Below are 20,867 nucleotides of genomic sequence, written 5' to 3'. Positions count from 1 at the left end.
TTCATAACTTAACTGATAACATGACCAGACCCTCATCTCTGAGTGGCCTGTGGTCTTAATAACCATGTTCTTTTGAGGTCAGGGTTGCTACAGTTGTCTATTTATCGTCACAATTGGGCAAGGAAATACAAGGAGTCATTTAAGTGAATCACCTGAATCACGTGAATTCACCACACATACTTCTTTTTGCCTCCATTGTGTAATAGCAGCCCTACCTCCTCCAGATGATGGGAGTCAATTACTCTTCCTAAGATATTACTCCTCTCTTTCCTGCTGAATTGTGGTTACAAGGAACCAGAGTATAGTTATAGTGTCTATTTTATTTAATTATCTATTTTTGATGGAGTCGTCCCTCTCGCACAGGCTGGAGTGCAGTGGTGCAATCTTGGCTCACTGCAACCTCTACCTCCTGGGTTCCAGCGATTCTCCTGCCTCAGCCTCCTGAGTAGCTGGAATAACAGGCATGTACCACCACGCCCAGCTGATTTTTTGTATTTTTAGTAAGGTTGGGGTTTCACCATGTTGGCCAGGATGGTATTGAACTCCTGACTACGTAATCCGTCTACATCAGCCTTCCAAAATGTTGGGATTACAGACGTGAACCACCATGCGTGGCTCTTAGTGTCTATTCTTAGTGTCTATTTATAGGGACTCTTGCTTTGTCCTTTGGTGGAGGTGTTTGCTTCTTGTGGGCAGAAATGGGAGACACAAAGTCCTCCAGTGAGTCTTTGTTGTGAGTGATGGTAAGTGGAGCCATTCATACTTCTTCTCCTTGATTCCTGAATCTATGGGTTTGTCCTATTGGGGACATAGTACCGTATGGAAATTTTTGATTAAATGAGTATGCTGAGTGTGGGAGGGTGGAATCCCATTCTCATAGAGTATTGCCTCTGTGTGTGTACTTCACCTGTACCTCCTGCAGGCTATTCTAATATTTTACTAGACTCCTAGTTTCTGAGTCAAGACATATGTGATACAACCAGTGAGTCCCATAGTCCTGGGACTATGCATCTTCTTGGAGCATGTGTAATCCCATGCTAGTGGATCAGACCCGCTTTTGGTGTTCCAAACTTTATTTATCCATACTGCTCACATTCTTTCTCTCTAACAGAAATGATGAGCAGTGAATCTGGTTTTAAACATAGTATTTTTCTACTAATATCATTTATTGGCACTTAACATGCTTGATACTTTTTAAGGTACCTTACATTCATCATCTGCTTTATCCTTGTGACTATACTATAAGGAAATGTTATCTCCATTTTATGTGAGAGGTTTAGAAGCTTGCCTGATTTATGCTAGTATGTGGCAGTGTGAGGATTTGAGCCTTTATCTGACTTTAATGACCTATGTACTGATTATCTCAAAACCTAGTGTATTTTTTTCTAAACATAAATTCTGAGGAGACTATTGGGCCAAAGAGTATAAATTTAGGCCTATTGATAGCTACTATCATATTGTTTTATGAAGAAGTTAACCACTTTAGACTACCAGTACTTTGAGTATATCAGTTTTTCATTGGATGTAGTTCTGAAAGATTGAGTACATAAGTAACATCACAGGTTAAAAAAATATATTGCAGAGAAAAAACATACTTAGCAACATGGTATTAGATACTTAAGATTGCCCTTTGTACATTATGGCTTTTCAGGATACAGAGAGCAAATTATGTTGTGCTGGGATAACTGGAGGAACTCCACTACTTCTTCAGGGCCCTTTTGGGAGCCAGTTTAGTGGTAAAGTGAGTTTCTTGTATATTACTTCTTAGAGTGTATTAGGGATTTTTCGTATCTGTGGACTTTAATCTGTCCCCTGCCAGGTACAGCCACAATTCTATTTCTGTGCTCTCTGAATATTCGTTGAAGTGTTAACAGTTCTAGAACATGAAAGCTTGTGTTCATTTACTTAGTAATTATAGTCAGTGAACACTAATTATATTTGTAGTTAAAATATTTAAAAAATAGAGATGAGATCTCACTCTGTTGCCCAGGCTGTTCTTGAACTCCTGGGGCTCAAGCAAATCCTCCCACCTTGGCCTCACAAAATATTGGGATTATAGGTATCAGCCACTGTACCCAGCCTATATTAGTAGTTTTTTTTTGTTTTTTTTTTTTAAGATGGGGTTTCACTATGTTGTCTAGACTGGTCTCGAACCCCTGATCTCATGATTCACCCGCCTTGGCCTCCCAAAGTGCTGGGATTAGAGGTGTGAGCTTGAGACCAACTTGGCCAAAATGGTGAAACCCTGTCTCTACTAAAGATACAAAAATGAGCCAGGGATGGTGGTGGGGCCTGAGGCTGAGGCAGGAGAATCGCTTGAACCTGGGAGGCGGAGGTTGCAGTAAGCCCAGATCATGCCACTGTATTCCAGCCTGGGTGACAAAGCGAGACTCCGTGTCAAAAAAAAAAAAAAAAAAAAGACACTTTGAAGGGTGAGGGGAAATGGAATTTATTGGCGAAAAGGAAAAAAAAACTCAGCAAAGCGAGAGGGGTTCCTGTTAACAGACCCCCATGTCACAGATTGAATTTTGGAGTCACCACACAGGAACAGGGGAGGCCGGACTCCTCTCCACTGCAAAGGGTGCGATCTTCCCTAGGCTCCACCCCAACCCCCACCCTCACCCCACCCCACCCCACCCCCAGTGCCCAGACATGTGGGAGATTCTTCTGGGACCTTTCGCCTTATCTTTTGCTGAGTCTATCAAGATCATCAGGCATTAGATTCTCACAAGGAGAGTGTAGCCTAAATCCTCCTGCATGCGGGGTTCATGCGGGGTTCAGAGGGTTCATGCTGCTATGAGAATCTAATGGTGTTGCTGATCTGACAGGAGGCGAAGCTCAGGCAGTAATGCTCACTTGCCTCCTGCTGTGTGGCCAGGTTCCTAACAGGCCACAGACCCATTTCAGTCTGTGGCACAGAGGCTGGGGACCCCTGTGGTAAGATACAGGTATTAGCTATACTATAAAGTGTTATGAAGGACAGATTTTTTTTTACTGGAGACAGGATAAAATATTGACAAGGAAAGTACAATGCCATAAATACCCCCTCTACTTACAAAGTACATTTTTCCTTACTTCACATTTCAGTTGGACCTTAGTTTGCTTCCTGAGGGAGGGGGACAGTATGGCCCCCAAGGAGCCTTTCCCATCAGTCCTCAGAGGTGATCATAACCACCAGCTAAAATTTCAGATTGTACTTTCTCAAATATGGCAGCACAGAGTTAGTTACTGATTATAAGATAGACTTACTGAAGGAGGAGGCTTATTTACTGTATTTACTGTATAGAAAACTAAAAATGTATTAGAAAAATCTCCAGAAGGATTCAGAAGAAACTGAGTGGTAGTTGTCTCCAGAGATCAAGACTAAGAATGCAAAAAGGAGGGAGACTTCTTTTTGATTGTTGCCTTTGAGGCTCTATTTATATTTAACAAAATCGTACTAATTTAGGGGTGATTTTTAATTTTATCTTTTTTGTTTAAAATTTTAATATTAGTTTTATTCCTCATTAATCAGTAATTTTAAAATTTTATTAAAGTTTTTGCTAGGTGAACCTTTAGTTTACTTTTCTTCTATTATTCTTATTCAATTTTGAAATATGTTACAGCCTGTCTCATAAAATGAACTGAACAGCTTTCCCTGTTGTGTTTTTCTAGAACATATTACATGAGACAGGAGGTATGCAAAAGTGTGGAAAAATCACATGGAAAGTATCTGAGCCTGGAGACTTGAGGGAGGGAGGTCTTTTTGGTTATCATTTCAATTTTTTAAATTTGTCTATTCCAATTTCTGTGTTTTATGCTGATTCTGTCATTTCATGTTTTTCCAAAAATCCTTTCGGTTTTGTTTCAAATGTGTTAGCCTACAGTATTTAATATTTTTATTATATATTATGAAATTACATACAAATAAAAGACTACATGAAATACATATGCACACATAGGTAATATGTCTGTTCAAAAAAAAATAGTAAAATGAAGGCCCATATACCCCAAACCCACCCTAGGGCTACCATGTGTCCCCACCCCTCTCCTTTTATCAGTTCTCAGCATTTTAAATGTTCGTTTGGTTCGTAAAGAAAAATTTGTTTTTGTGGAGATAGAGTATTGTCATGCTGCCCAGACTGGTCGCAAACTCCTGTCCTCAAGCAGTCCTACTGCCTCAGCCTTCCAAAGTGCTGGGATTGTAAGTGTGAGCCACTGCACTTGGCCTTCTTCCCATTTTTTTACCCTCAGAACATTCTTGCCTAATATATGCTCCAGTCTCTCTAATGTGGGAGATTCTGGTGTACATTCAGATTTATCTATTTTGACTATTATGGAAGGAAATTTTCTTGAAGGTGTTAGCAACCTAACCTTTTTGTGTTGCATGCTTGTAGAACATAGACATTTAAATTAAATGATGGTGCATTGTTCAGTTTTCTGTTTGAATTGTGAATACTATTCTTTATCCCTGTCCCCCAGACTTTTATGTTCTGTAACTTTTAGTGTTTGTCTTTAACACCAAATTAGATTGTTGCTTTATCTCAATGTGATTTTCTAAGTTACTACGTACCTGACTTGTGATTTCTTGTATGAGGTTTTTGTCCTGCAGGTGGTGCTAGAGTCACACCTTATTTTGATAGTAGAAACAACTAAAATTATTTTCAGTGTGAGAATAAGATACCACATTTTATAATATTCTTCATGCTTACTTTAATGGTCTACATAAAAGCTGTTTATCTGAATGTTAGATAATAAGTAGATTGCTCTGCTTTATACTTAAGAAATAACAGAATATTCTATGTTCTCATATAAAGACTTTCAAATACTTCTTAGAGTATTAATACTTTTTTTTTTTTTTTTTGAGGCGAAGTCTCACTCTGTCTCCCAGGCTGGAGTGCAGTGGCAGGATCTTGGCTCACTGCAACCTCCACTTTCCAGGTTCAGGCAATTCTCTTGCCTCAGCCTCCTGAGTAGCTGGGATTACAGGCATGCGCCACCATGCCCAGCTAATTTTTGTATTTTTATTAGAGACAGGATTTCACCATGTAGGTCAGGCTGGTCTCAGACTCCTGACCTTGTGACCCACCCCCCTCTGCCTCCCAAAGTGGTGGGATTACAGGTGTGAGCCACTGCGCCTGGCCTTAATGTTAATTTTTGAGGACTTATTTGCTCTAGTACTGTTTTTCACAAAAATCCTAGGACAGCAGGTACCGTTCCTATCCCTGTTTTTGCAGAGAGTAATCAGGATTAGCAGGAATAAGCAACTTGCCTGCAGTCAACATTTGGTAGGTGGTAATAAAATGGTAGATGGGGTGAAAATGAAACCCAGATCTACTAGACTCCAGAGTTCCTAGAACTGTGTTATATTGCTTTAGACTAGTAGAACATAACATAAAAGCAAAGATGTCAAAATTAACTTGTCTGATGAGTGCGAAATGAGGCACTGACTAATGGATCAGAGTAATACATGCCTAAATATTTAATACCTGTAATTTCAGTCTGTGACTGTGCCAACCAGTGTTGTCACAGTAACCCCTGGAAAGCCAGTGAATACTGTAACTACCCTGAAGCCTTCAAGTTTGGGAGCATCATCCACCCCCTCAAATGAGCCCAATCTTAAAGCAGAGAACTCAGCAGCTGTTCAGATTAATCATTCTCCAGTAAGCTCTTACTTGTACCTTATATAAATCTAGTTCCTTGCAAGTTTTTTTGAATTGATTGCTCACTAACACTTGTGTTTGCTTATATTTATATTTTCATATTTAGACAATGATAGAAAATGTGAAGAAATGCAAGAACTTCCTTGCAATGTTAATAAAACTAGCATGTGGTGGATCACAGTCCCCAGAAATGGGGCAAAATGTGAAGAAGCTGGTGGAACAACTTTTGGTAAGTAGTGCTATAAAATCCTGCCAGTTCTAGAAGAATCCATGTAACATGTTTTTTATTGGGAAATGCATGTTTTTAAATAAGATTTATTTATTTATTTATTTTTGAGACAGAGTCTTGCTCTGTTGCCCAAGCTGCAGTGCAGTGGTGTGATCTCGGCTCATTGCAACCTCTATCTCTTGACTTCAAGCGATTCTTGTGCCTCAGCCTCCCGAGTAGCTGGGATTACAGGTGTGCAACACGATGCTCAGCTAATTTTTGTGTTTTTTGTAAAGACAGGGTTTTGCCGTTGGCCAGGCTGGTCTCGAACTCCTGGCCTCAAGTGATGTGCTCGCCCTGGCATCCCAAAGTGTTACGATTACAGGCATGAGTCATCAAGCCTGGCCTGTGATTTATTTTAAATGTAGTTCTTGATAAATTTTGTTTTTGCTTCTTGAAAGCTTTGTAATTACTATAAATCTTGTCTAAATAAACCCAATGTGTATTTCTTTTTAAAATTTACCTTTTATTTTTTATTGTACATGTTTAAGGTATGCAGTGTGATGTTTTTACATATATATGTGTATATATATAAATTATATATATATAGTTTCTGTACATCAGTCTTGCCTCCATTAGCCTACAAAGGGCCTTGGAGAGAAGGTTCATTATTTAGTCAATAGTAAGTTGTTATTAGAATTATGAAGTCTCGGCCAGGTACAGTAGCTCATAGTCTGTAATCCCAGCACTTCAAGGCAGGTGGATCACCTGAGGTCAGGAGTTTGAGACCAGCCTTGCCAACGTGGTGAAACTTTATCTCTACTAAAAATACAGATATTAGCCAGGTATGGTGGCACATGCTTGTAATGTCAGCTGGTTGGGAGGCTGAGGCAGGAGAATTGCTTGAACCTGGAAGGTGGAGGTTGCAGTAAGCCGAGATTGCACCACTGCACTCCAGCCTCAGTGAGAGAGCAAGACTCTGTCTCCAAAAAAATAAAAAAAGAATTCTGAAATCTCAGAAAGTTAGGCTATCAATAGATAATGAAATTCAGTTCTCATATGTCCAGATAGACACCAAACTTTGGGACCACAGAAGTTATTAATGCTCTTAGGCCTCACTTTCCCTATCTATAAGATAAGAAGAATAAACATAAAGATTGTTGATGTTTCAATGAGTGCCAAGATGCTGTGTCTTTTAGCTACCAAATTATATGCCTTTGGTTTCTTACATCCTCTTTCAGGTAAAATATGTAGGTACACTAAAAAGAGTGAAGGAGGAAGTTAGCAAATATTTCATATTATATGCTTAAGACATGCTGAGGATATAACAGACAAATGGACTTGGATTTTTTTGAACTACTATAATACACAGATTTCTCTCACCATGTAATTAGAATTGTATTTTTCACATAAAAATTGTCCCTTTTTCCCAGTAGAAAATGTGTATATTTCAGGCTGGGTACGGTGGCTCATGCCTGAAATCCCAGCACTTTGGGAGGCCAAGGCGGGTGGATCACCTGAGGTCAGGAGTTCAAGACCAGCCTGGCCAACATGGTGAAACCTCGTCTTTACTAAAAATATGAAGAATTAGCTCGGCGTGATGGTGGGCACTTGTAATCCCAGCTCTGTGGAAAGCTAAGGCAGGTGAAATGCTTGAACCCAGGAAGCAGAGATTGTAGTGAGCCAAGATCGTGCCATTGCACTCCAGCGTGGGCGACAAGAGCAAAACTTTGTCTCAAAAAAAAAGAAAGAAAATGTGTATATTTCAAGTATTATGCAGCAAAAACAATCATAATTTATAAATATTAAAATGTCTTCTCTACTACTATTTTTAATGTTGCCTGCAAGATATTAGAAATAGAGCACACTTGAAATGGTTAGTTTTTCATTGGGGAAGATGTTTTTATTTTAGATGTCTAAAATGCGGTATACTAATAAGTTTTTGATTCAACTTTTGAGTGTCTTTTTAAAAGTAAACATTGAGCTTTTGATTTTCCCTTATCAAGGTATGCTAGTTTTGAAAGGAGATACAATGACTTGGTTCTCTGAAGTGGAATACTGTAGATGAAGAGATATGATGGAAAGGAACACACATAGCCCATAAAATATTAAAGACTTTTTAACCACAAAATGTATGTGTGAATTTTATGGACAGATACGAGCAAGAAGGAATTAATCAAATATTGCTTCTAGGCCGGGTGCGGTGGCTCACGCCTGTAATCCCAGCACTTTGGGAGGCCGAGGTGGGTGGATCACGAGGTCAACAGATCGAGACCATCCTGGTCAACACGGTGAAACCCCGTCTCTACTAAAAATACAAAAAATTAGTTGGGCATGGTGGCGCGTGCCTGTAATCCCAGCTACTCAGGAGGCTGAGGCAGGAGAATTGCCTGAACCCAGGAGGCGGAGGTTGCGGTGAGCCGAGATAGCGCCATTGCACTCCAGCCTGGGTAACAAGAGTGAAACTCCGTCTCAAAAAAAAAAAAATATTGCTTCTAGTTTCAAGATCTGTTTACCTTAGGAAAACAAACAGCAGGCTGGGCAGGGCATCTCTGAAAAAAAAAGGCAGCAGCCTGTCAGGGACTTATAAATAAAATCCCACCTTCCCAAGACAGAGCACCTGGGAAAAGGGGCGGTTGTGAATTCCACTGCAGCAGAATTAAACGTCCCTGCCCAGCAGCTCTAAAGGGAGCAACAGAGCTTCTAGCACAGACTTGAGGTCTGATAAGGGACAGACTGCCTCCTCAGGTGGCTTCCTGACCCACATATATCCAAAAACAAACCTCATACAGGAGAATTCTGGTTGACACCTGGTGGGTACCCTTCTGGGACAAACCTACCAGAGGAAAGAACAGGCAGAAATCCTTGCTGTTCAGCAGCCCCCGTGAGTGATTCCCAGGTAAGCAGGGTCTGGAGTGGACCTCCAGCAGTCCTGCAGGAGAGGGGCCTGACTGTTAGAGGGAAAACAAAAAAAAAGAGAAAGAAGTAGCTTCAACTTCAACAGAAAGACGTCCTCTCAGAGACTCCTTCCGAAAGTCACCAACTTCAAAACACAGAGGTAGAAAAACCCAAGAAGATAGGAAGAAACCAGCGCAAAAAGGATGAAATTACCCTAAACCAGAACATCTCTCCTCCAAGGGATCACAACTCCTCACCAGCAAGGGAACAAGGCTGGATGGAGAATGAGTCTGATGAATTAACAGAAACAGGCTTCAGAGGTGGGTAATAACAAACTTCCCTGAGCTAAAGGAACATGTTCTAACACAATGCAAAGAAACTAAGAACCTTGAAAATAGGTTAGACGAAGTGCTAACTAGAAAAACCAGCTTAGAGAAGAACATAAATGACTTGATAGAGCTGAAAAACAGCACGAGAACTTCGAGAAGCATACACAAGTTTCAACAGCTGAATCGATCAGGCAGAAGAAAGGATATCAGAGATTAAAGATCAACTGAGTGACGAGAAGGCAAGACTAGAGAAAAAAGAGTGAAAAGAAATGAACAAAGCCTCCAAGAAATATGGGATTATGTGAAAAGACCTAATCTGCACTTGATCTGTGTACCTGAATGTGACTGGGAGAATGAATCCAAGCTGGAAAACACTCTTAAGGATATTCTTCAGGAGAACTTCCCCAACCTAGCAAGGCAGGCCAACATTCAAATCCAGGAAATACAGAGAACGCCACAAAGATATTTCTCAAGAAGAGCAATCCCAAGGCACATAATCATCAGATTCACCAGGGTTGAAATGAAGGAAAAAATGCTAAGGGCAGCAAGAGAGAAAGAACGGGTTATCCACAAATGGAAGCACATCAGATTCAAAACAGATCTCTCAGAAGAAACCCTACAAGCCAGAAGAGAGTGGGGACCAATATTCAAGATCCTTAAAGAACTTTCAACCTAGAATTTCATATCCAGCCAAATAAAGCTTCCTAAGCAAAGGAGAAAAAAAGTCCTTTACAAACAAGCAATTGCTGAGAGATTTCGTCACTACCAGGCCTGCCTTACAAGAGCTCCTGAAGGAAGCACTAAAACTAAAGGAAAGGAACGACCAGTACCAGCCACTGCAAAAACGTACTAACTGGTAAAGACCATCGAAACAATTAAGAAACTGTGTCAACTAATGGCCAAAACAGCTAATGTCAAAATGGCAGGATCAAATTCACACATAACGATATTAACCTTAAATATAAATGGGCTAAATACCCCAGTCAAAAGACACAGACTGGCAAATTGGATTAAAAGTCAAGACTCATCGGTGTGCCATATTCAGGAGACCCATCTCAACATGCAAGGACACACATAGGCTAAAAATAAAGGGATGGAGGAAGATTTATCAAGCAAATGGAGAGCAAAAAAAAAGCAGGGATTGCAAACCTAGTCTCTGATAAAATAGACTTTAAACCAGCAAAGATCAAAAGAGACAAAAAAAGGCGTTACATAATAGTAAAAGGATCAATGCAACAAGAAGTGCTAATGATCCTAAATATATATGAACCCAATACAGGAGCACCCAAGTACATAAAGCAAGTTCTTAACGACCTACTTAGAGAGACTTAGAATCCCACACAATAACAGTAGGAGACTTTAACACTCCACTGTCAATATTAGACAGATTAACAAGACAGAAAATTAACAATGATATCCAGGACTTGAATTCAGAGCTAGACCAGGCAGACCAAATAGACATCTACAGAAATCTCCACCCCAAATCCACAGAAAATACATTCTTTTCAGCACCCAATCTAAAATTGACCACATAATTGGAAGTGAATCACTCCCCAGCAAATGCAAAAGAACTGAAATCATAACAAACAGTCTCTCAGACCACAGGGCAATCAAATTAGAACTCAGGATTAAAAAACTAACTCAGAACTGTACAATTTCATGGAAACTGAAAAACTGGTTCTATTGACTGGATAAACAATGAAATGAAGGCAGAAATAAAGATGTTCTTCAAAACCAATGAGAATGAAGACACAATGTAACAGAATCTCTGGGACACATTTAAAGCAATGGCTATAAGGAAATTCACAGCAATAAATGCCCACATGAGAAGCAAGGAAAGATCTAAAATTGACAACCTATCGTCAAAATTGAAAGAGCCAGAAGAGCAAGATCAAAAAAACTAAAAAGCTAGCAGAAGACAACAAATAACTAAGATCAGAGCAGAGCTGAAGGAGACAGAGACACAAAAAAACACTTCAAAAAAATCAATAAATCCAGGAGCTGGTTTTTTTTAAAAGACCAACAAAAAAGACAGACTGCTAGACAGATTAATAAAAAAGAAAAGACAGAAGAATCAAATAGATGCAATAAAAAACAATAATGGGGATATCACCACCAATTCCATAGAAATACAAACTACCAACAGAGATTACCACAAACAGCTCTATGCACATAAACCAGTAAATCTAGAAGAAATGGATAAATTAGTGGACACTTACACCCTCCCAAAACTAAACCAGGAAGAAGCTGAATCCCTGAATAGACCAATAACGAGATCTGAAGTCGAGCAGCAATTAATAGCCTACCAACCAAAAAAAGTCCAGGTCCAGATGGGTTCACAGCCAAATTCTACCAGACAGACAGAGGAGCTGGTATCTTTCCTTCTGAAACTATTTCAAACAATACAAAAAGAGGGAATCCTCCCTAACTCATTTTATGAGATCAATATCATCCTGATACCAAAATCAAGCAGAGACACAACTAAAAAAGAAAATTATAGGCCAATATTCATGATGAACATTGATGCAAAAGTCTTCAATACAATACTGGCAAACCAATTGCAACAGCACATCAAAAAACTTAACCATCACAATCAAGTAGGCTTCATCCTAGGGATGCAAGGCTGGTTTCAACATACACAAGTGTATAAACGTAATCCACCACATAAACAGAACCAAAGATAAAATCATATGATTATCTCAATAGATGCAGACAAGGCCTTCAACAAAATTCAACATCCATTTATGCTAAAAACTCTCAATAAACTAGGTATTGATGGAATGAATCTCAAAATAATAAAAGCTGTTTACAACAAACTCATAGCCAGTATCATACTGAATGGGCAAAAACTGGAAGCATTCCCTTTGAAATCTGGCACTAGACAAGGGTGCCCTCTCCCACCACTCCTATTCAATATACTATTGGAAGTTCTAGCCAGAGCAATAAGGCAAGAAAAAGAAATGAAGGGTATTCAATTAGGAAAAGAGGAAGTCAAATTGTCTCTATTTGCAGATGGCATAAGTGTATATTTAGAAGACCAAAATCTCCTTAAGATGATAAGCCCAAAATCTCATCCCAAAATCTCCTTGTCTCAGCCCAAAATCTCCTTAAGATGATAAGCAACTTCAGCAGTCTCAGGATACAAAATCAATGTGCAAAAATCACAAGCATTCCTATACACCAATAATAGACTAACAGCCAAATCACGAGTGAACTCCCATTCACAATTGCTACGAAGAGAATAAAATACCTAGGAATATAACTAACAAAGGATGTGAAGGACCTCTTCAAGGAGAACTACAAACCACTGCTCAAGGAAGTAAGAGAAGACACAAACAGATGGAAAAACATTCAATGCTCACAGTTAGGAAGAATCAATATTGTAAAAATGGCCTTACTGCCCAAAGTAATTTATAGATTCAACACTATCCACATCAAGCTACCTATGACCCTCTTCACAAAACTGGAAAAAAACCACCTTAAACTTCATATGAAACCAAAAGACATAGCCAAGACAATCCTAAGCAAAAAGAACAAAGCTGGAGGCATCACACTACTTGATTTCAAACTATACTACAAGGCTACAGTAATCAAACAGCATGGTACTGGTACCAAAACAGAGATATAGACCAATGGAACAGAACAGAGAGGCCATGCCACACATCTACAACCATCTGATCTTTGACAAACCTGACAAAAACAAGCAATGAGGAAAGGACTCCCTGTTTAATAAACGGTGTTGGGAAAACTGGCTAGCAGTGTGCAGAAAACAGAAACTGGGCCCATTACTGACACCTTACACTAAAATTAACTCCAGATGGATTAAAGACTTAAACATAAGACCTAACACCATAGAAACTCTAGAAGAAAACCTAGGCAAAACCATTCAGGACATAGGCATAGGAAAGGACTTCATGACTAAAACACCAAAAGCATTGGCAACAAAAGCCAAAAGACAAATGGCATCTAATTAAACTCCAGAGCTTCTGTACAGCAAAAGAAACAATGATTAGAGTGAATTGGCAACCAACAGAATAGGAAAAATTTTTGCAATCTACCATCTGACTAAGAGCTAATATCCAGAATCTACAAAGAACTAAAACAGATTTACAAGAAGAAAACAAACCCATTCAAAAGTGGGAGAAGGACATGAACAGACACTTTTCAAAAGAAGATATATATGAGGCCAACAAACATGAAAAAATGCTCATCATCACTGGTCATTAGAGACATGCAAATCAAAACCTCATTGAAATACCATCTCATGCCAGTTAGAATGGTGATCATCAAAAAATCTGCAGACAACAGATGCTAGAGAGGATATAGAGAAATAGGAACACTTTTATACTGTTGGTGGGAATGCAAATTTGTTCAATCATTGTAGAAGACAATGTGGTCCTTCCTCAAGGACCTAGAAACAGAAATTCCATTTGACCCAGCATTCCAATTACTGGGTATATACCCAAAAGACTATAAATCGTTCTATTATAAAGGCACATTCACATGTATGTTCACTGCAGCACTGTTTACAAGAGCAAAGACCTAGAACCAACCCAAATGCCCATCAACAATAGATTGGACAAGGAAAATGTGGCACATATACACCATGGAATACTATGCAACCATAAAGAATGATGAGTTCGTGTCCTTTTTAGAGACATGGACGAATCTGGAAACCATCATTCTCAGCAAACTGACACAAGAACAAAAAATCAAACACCGCATGTTCTCACTGACAGGCAGGTGTTGAACAATGAGAACATATGGATGGCCGGGCGCGGTGGCTCAAGCCTGTAATCCCAGCACTTTGGGAGGCCGAGGCGGGTGGATCACGAGGTCAAGAGATCGAGACCATCCTGGTCAACACGGAGAAACCCCGTCTCTACTAAAAACTACAAAAAATTAGCTGGGCATGGTGGCACGTGCCTGTAATCCCAGCTACTCAGGAGGCTGAGGCAGGAGAATTGCCTGAATCCAGGAGGCGGAGGTTGCGGTGAGCCGAGATCGCGCCATTGCACTCCAGCCTGGGTAACAAGAGCGAAACTCCATCCCAAAAATAAATAAATAAATAAATAAATAAATAAATAAATAAATAAATAAGAGAACATATGGATGGACACAGGGAGAGGAGGATCACACACTGGGATCTTTCCGGGGGGAATGGGGAGGGACAGCTGGGGGTAGGGAGGTTGGGGAGGAATAACATGGGGAGAAATGCCAGATATAGGTGACAGGGGGATGCAGGCAGTAAACCACATTGCCATGTATATACCTATGCAACAATCCTGCATGATCTGCACAGGTACCCCAGAACCTAAAGCACAATAAAAAATAAAAAGAAATGCTACTGACTTCTGTACACTGATTTTGTACTTGAAACTTTAGAAAAATCTTTTATCAGTTCTAGAAGCCTTCCAGCAGAGTCTTTAAGGTTTTCTAGGCATAGAATCAGTGAATAGAGAGTTTTCCTCCTTCTTTTCCTATTTGGAGGCCTTTTATTTCTTCTTCTTGCCTGACTCCTCTGGCTGGAACTTCCCGTATTATGTTAAATAGGAATGGTGAGACCTTGTCTTCTTCCAGTTCTCAAGGGAGATGGTTCGAGCTTTTGCCCGTTCAGTATGATGTTGGCTATGGATCTGCAAGACTATTTCAGAATGCCATTGCAAATCCATAACAGCAGTTCCAAAGAACTGAGGAATATTTACATATTGCTTACACTATTTAGGCATTTCAGTGTTATGTGCGGTCTAAATTATTTTCCATTAATACTAAGATCTTGGAGAGAAAGCCTTTTTCACTAAGCTAACATTTACGAAGATGATGCAAAGGCAAAAGTGGGTAAAACTACTGGTAAGAAAGGCAATGGCAAAGTCAAACAGCAATCATCACATTCTGCAGTGCTATGTAGTTGGAGTTGAAAACAAACAGAAAGCCAAGCACAGTGCTCATGCCTGTAATCTCAGTACTTTGGCGGGCGAAGGCTACAGGATCACTTGAGGCCAGGAGCTAGGAGACTGGCCTGGGCAACATAGTGAGACACCATCACTACAAAAAGGAAATATTCCGGCTAATTTTTAAATACTTTTTGTAGCTACATGGAGGTTGAAGTGGAAGGAGCCCTTGAGCCCATAAATATGAGGCTACAGTAAGCTAGGATCATGTCACTGCCCTTCAGCTTGAGCAACAGAGCAAGACTCTTAGTCTAAATAATAAAGAGTCATTTTCATTTTGAAACATCCTTAGATGAAGCAGTAAAAACTAACTTTACTAAATCTCAACTCTTCAGTAGAAATCTCTTTAATATTGTGTATAACAAAATAGGAACCACACATAAAGCACTTCTGTTGCAGACCAAATAACAGGATCAAGGAAAAGCACTGTGATTGAGTCGCTGGTTGAACCAGCCACTTTTTTTCATTTTTACTGAAAAGAATGACAAAGCAATTGTTATTCAGACTTGGGTATTCGTTAGAGAGTTTCTCAAAAACAAACTAAGCCTCTAACAGTAAGGAAAACTATTGATACTATTTCTTGCTAATGATAAAACTAAAGCTCTCAAGCCAAATCAGAGTTCTGAAAAATTTACAACTATTCTGAGGTTGACAGCTTCCTGGTACAATAATTTTCTGATAAGGTTGGTAATTTAATGAGCATGTTATTTTTATATCTTTTTTTTTTTTTTTTTTAAATACAGATAGGGTGTCACCATGTTGGCCAGGCTGGTCTTGAACTCCTGACCTCAGGTGATCCACCCATCTCGACCTCCCAAAGTGCTGGGATTACAGGCGTGAGCCACTGCGCCCGGCCTATTTTTATATCTTAAATAACAAATCTGGAAACGTTTAGAAGATCTGAGTAACTCAGTGAACCAGTATTTTCCCAATGAACAATGAATGTCACTACAAAAATCATACTTGGGTAAAAGATACATTCTGAGTGCAAGATAAACCAGCACACTCTAAAGAATATCAACCATGATCTGGAGAAAAGCTACTTTAATAAAATGATCACTATTCCAACCACCTCTCTTCACAAGACCAGATACTCTCCAAATACTCCCAACAAATTAACTTATTACAACCCAGTTTAAATGCAGAAACAGATATAAGAATCCAGCTGTTTTCCATTAGATCAGTCACATAAGGAGATTCACAAAAAATGTACAGCAATGCCACTCTTCTCATTCAATTTCGTTGTTATCTTGAAAACCCAGTTTTCACTTAAATGTTAGTTATGTTAACATTTAATGGGTTTACTTTTTTTTTTTTTTTTTTTAAATATACTAGCTAGGCGGGCCAGTCACGGTGGCTCACGCCTATAATCCCAGCACTTTGGGAGGCTGAGGTGGGTGAATCACAAGGTCAAGAGATCGAGACCATACTGGTCAACATGGTGAAACCCCGTCTCTACTAAAAATACAAAAAAAATTAGCTGGGCATAGTGGCGCACACCTGTAGTCCCAACTACTCGGGAGGCTGAGGCAGGAGAATTGCTTGAACCCAGGAGGCGGAAGGTTGCAGTGAGCCGAGATCGTGCCATTGCACTCCAGCCTGGGTAACAAGAGCGAAACTCCGTCTCAAAAAAAATAATAATAAAATAAAATAAACTAGCTAGGCAAAGCAGCTCATAAGTATAATCCTAGCACTTTGTGAGGCTGAGATGGGATGATTACTTGAGCTGAGGAGTTGGAGATCATCCTGGGCATTATAGCAAGACACTGTCTCTACAAAACATCAAAAACTTAGCCGGGTGCAGTGGCACACGTCAGGGGTCCCAGTTACCTAGGAGGCTGAGGCCGGAGGATCGCTTGATCCCGGGAGGGTCAAGACTGCAATGAGCCTTGTTCATGCCGCTGTACTCCAGCCTGGGTGACAGAGTAAGGCCTTATCACACACAAAAAAATTTTTAACAAAAAAGTTTTGAGCATTTTTTTTCAGTTTTAATGTAACTGCTTTTTTTCCTTATATATATATTATCCTTTAATTTCTGGGGTACATGTGTAGATCTTGCAGGATTGTTACATAGGTGTACACATGCCACAGTGGTTTGCTGCCTCCATCCCCCCAATACCTACATTAGATTTTTCCCAATGTTATCCCTTCCCAATCTCCCCACCCACTGCTATCCCTCTGCTAGTCCCCCACTTCCCAACAGACCCTAGTATGTGATGTTCCCCTCCCAGTGTCCATGTGTTCTCACTGTTCAACATCTGCCTAGGAGTGAGAACATGCAGTGTTTGGTTTTCTGTTCTTGTGTCAGTTTGCTGAGAATGATGATTTCCAGATTTACCCATGTCCTGCAAAGGACATGAACTCATCCTTTCTTATGGCTGCATAGTATTCCATGGTGTCTATATGCCACATTTTCCTTGTCCAGTCCATCACTGATGGGCATTTGGGTTGGTTCCAGGTCTTTGCTATTGTAAACACTGCCAAAATGAACATACATTGCATGTGTCTTTATAACACAACGATTTATAGTCCTTTGGGTATATACCCATTAATGGGATTGCTGGGTCAAATGGAATTTCTATTTCTAGATCCTTGAGGAATCGTCACACTGTCTTCCACAATGGTTGAGCAAATATGCACTCACACCAACAGTGTAAAAGTGTTCCTATTTCTCCACATCCTCTCCAGCATCTGTTGTCTCCAGATTTTTTAATGCTCGCCATTCTCACTGCCATGAGATGGTATCTCAATGAGGTTTTGATTTGCATTTCTCTAATGACCAGTGATGATGGGCATTTTTTCATGTTTGTTGCCTCATAAATACCTTCTTTTGAAAAGTGTCTGTTCATATCCTTCACCCACTTTTGGATGGGGTTGTTTTTTCTTGTAAATCTGTTTTAGTTCTGTGTACATTCTGGATATTAGCCCTTTGTCAGATGAGTAGATTGCAAAAAGTTTTTCCCATTCTGTTGGCTGATGGTTCACTCTAATGATTGTTTCTTTTGCTGTACAGAAGCTCTGGAGTTTAATTAGATCCCATGTGTCTATTTTGGCTTTTGTTGCCAATGCTTTTGGTGTTTTAGTCATGAAGTCCTTTCCTATGCCTATGTCCTGAATAGTATTGCCTAGATTTTCTACTAGGGTTTTTATGATATTAGCTCTTATGTTTAAGTCTTTAATCCATATGGAGTTAATTTTTGCATAAGGTGTAAGGAAGGGGTCCAGTTTCAGCTTTCTGTACATGGATAGCCAGTTTTCCCACCACCATTTATTCAACAGGGAGTCCTTTCCCCATTGCTTGTTTTTGTCAAAGATCAGATGGTTGTAGATGTGTGGCGTGGCCTCCAAGGCCTTTGTTCTGTTCCATTGGTCTATATCTGTTTTGGTACCAGTACCATGCTATTTTGATTACTGTAGCCTTGTAGTATAGTTTGAAGTCAATTAGTGTGATACCTCCAGCTTTGTTCTTTTTGCTTACAATTTTTGGCTATGCAGACTCTTTCTTGGTTCCATATGAAGTTTAACGTGGTTCTTTCCAGATATGTGAAGAAAGTCAATGGTAGCTTGATGGGAATAGCATTCAATCTATAAATTACTTTGGGCAGTATGGCCATTTTTGCAATATTGATTCATCCTAACCATGAGCATGGAATGTTTCTCCATCTGTTTGTGTCCTCTCTTATTTCCTTGAGCAGTGGTTTGTAGTTCTCCTTGAAGAGGTACTTCAAATCCTTTGTTAGCTGTATTCCTAGGTATTTTATTCTCTTCATAGCAATTGTGAATGGGAGTTTACTCATGATTTGGCTCTGTTTGTAGATTATCGGTACATAGGAATGATTGTGATTTTTGCACATTGATTTTGTATCCTGAGACTGCTGAAGTTGCTTATCATCTTAAGGAGATTTTGGGCTAAGACAAAGGAGTCTTCTAAATATACAATAATGTCATCTGCAAATATAGACAATTTGACTTCCTCTTTTCCTAATTGAATACCCTTTATTTCTTTTTCTTGCCTGACTGCTCTGGCTAAAATTTCCAGTACTATGTTAAATAGTTAGAGATGGCACCCTTGTCTAGTGCCAGATTTCAAAGGGAATGCTTCCAGTTTCTGCCCATTCAGTATGAGGCTGGCTGTGAGTTTGTTGTAAACAGCTTTTATTATTTTGAGATTCATTGCATCAATGCCTAGTTTATTGAGAGTTTTTAGCATAAAAGGCTATTGAATTTTGTTGAAGGCCTTGTCTGCATCTAGTGAGATAATCATGTGGTTTTTGTCTTTGGTTCTGGTTTATGTGGTGTTTGGTTCTGGTTTACGTGGTATTTGCATATGTTGAACAAGCCTTGCATCCCCAGGATGAAGCCTACTTGATTGTGATGGATAAGTTTTTTGATGTGCTGTTGCATTCGGTTTGCCAGTATTGTATTGAAGATTTTTGCATTGATGTTCATCATGGATATTGGCCTATAATTTTCTTTTTTAGTTGTGTCTCTGCTTGGTTTTGGTATCAGGATGATGTTGATCTCATAAAATGAGTTAGGGAGGATTCTCTCTTTTTGTATTGTTTGAAATAGTTTCAGAAGGAAAGGTACCAGCTCCTCTTTGTACGTCTGGTAGGATTCAGCTGTGAACCTGTCTGGACCTGGACTTTTTTTGGTTGGTAGGCTATTAATTGCTGCTCAGCTTCAGACCTTGTTATTGGTCTATTCAGGGATTCAACTTCTTCCTGGGTTAGTTTTGGGATGGTATAAGTGTCCAGGAATTTACCCATTTCTTCCAGATTTACTGGTTTATGTGCATAGAGGTGTTTGTAGTAATCTCTGATGGTGGTTTGTATTTCTATGGAATCGGTCATGATATCCCCTTTATGATTTTTTATTGCATCTATTTGATTCTTCTCTCTTTTCTATTAGTCTTGCTAGCAGTCTATTTTGTTGACCTTTAAAAAAAAAAAAAAAAAAAAACAGCTTCTGGATTCAATGATTTTTTAGAAGGGTTTTTTGTGTCTCTATCTCTTTTCAGTTCTGCTCTGATCTTAGTTATTTCTTGTCTTCTGCTCGCTTTTGAATTTGTCTGATATGGTTCCTCTAGTTTTTTTAATTGTGATGATAGGGTGTCAATTTTAGATCTTTACTTGCTTCTCATGTGGGCATTTAGTACTATAAATTTCCCCTAGACACTGCTTTAAATGTATCCCAGAGATTCTATTAGGTTGAGTCTTCTTTCTCACTGGTTTCGAAGAACATCTTTATTTCTGCCTTCATATCATTATTTATCCAGTAGTCATTCAGGAGAAGGTTGTTCAGTTTCCATGTAGTTGTGTGGTTTTGAGTGAGTTTCTTAATCCTGAGTTCTAATTTAATTGCTCTGTCATCTGAGCAACTGGTTGTTATAATTTCCGTTCTTTTACATTTGCTGAGGAGTGATTTACTGCCAATTATGTGGTCAATTTTAGAGTAAGTGTGATGTGGTACTGAGAAGAATGTATATTCTGTGGATTTGGGGTGGAGATTTCTGTAGATGTCTATTAGGTCCGCTTGGTCCAGCTCTGCATTCAAGTCCTGGATATCGTTGTTGATTTTCTGTCTCACTGATCTGTCTAATATTGACAGTGGAATGTTAAAGTCTCCCACTATTATTGTGTGGGAGTCTAAGTCTCTTTGTAGGTCGTTAAGAACTTGCTTTATGTACCTGGGTGCTCCGGTATTGGGTGCATATATATTTAGGATCATTAGCACTTCTTGTTGAATTGATCCTTTTACCATTATGTAATGCCCTTGTCTCTTTTGATCCTTGTTGGCTTAAGGTCTGTTTTTTTTTTTTTTTTTTTTTTTTTTTTTT

General features: G+C 39.3%; 1 protein-coding gene across 4 annotated transcripts in view; it reads left to right on the top strand.

Moving 5' to 3' along the window:
* The window catches only part of TAF4B (TATA-box binding protein associated factor 4b), a 159,935-nt gene that overhangs the window by 24,064 nt on the left and 115,004 nt on the right, over nucleotides 1-20,867 (top strand). For all 4 annotated transcript variants that reach the window (XM_032293146.1, XM_032293145.1, XM_032293143.1 and 1 more), the window contains 2 exons: nucleotides 5,481-5,642; nucleotides 5,749-5,871. In XM_032293146.1, the coding sequence (XP_032149037.1) occupies nucleotides 5,481-5,642; nucleotides 5,749-5,871 (285 nt within the window). The remainder of the gene's footprint in view (nucleotides 1-5,480; nucleotides 5,643-5,748; nucleotides 5,872-20,867) is intronic.

Source organism: Sapajus apella, unplaced genomic scaffold, assembly GCF_009761245.1.
Source record: "Sapajus apella isolate SASKATOON/1434 unplaced genomic scaffold, GSC_monkey_1.0 scaffold29, whole genome shotgun sequence".
Lineage (NCBI taxonomy): Eukaryota > Metazoa > Chordata > Mammalia > Primates > Cebidae > Sapajus > Sapajus apella.
This window is presented reverse-complemented; position numbering and strand designations above follow the sequence as displayed.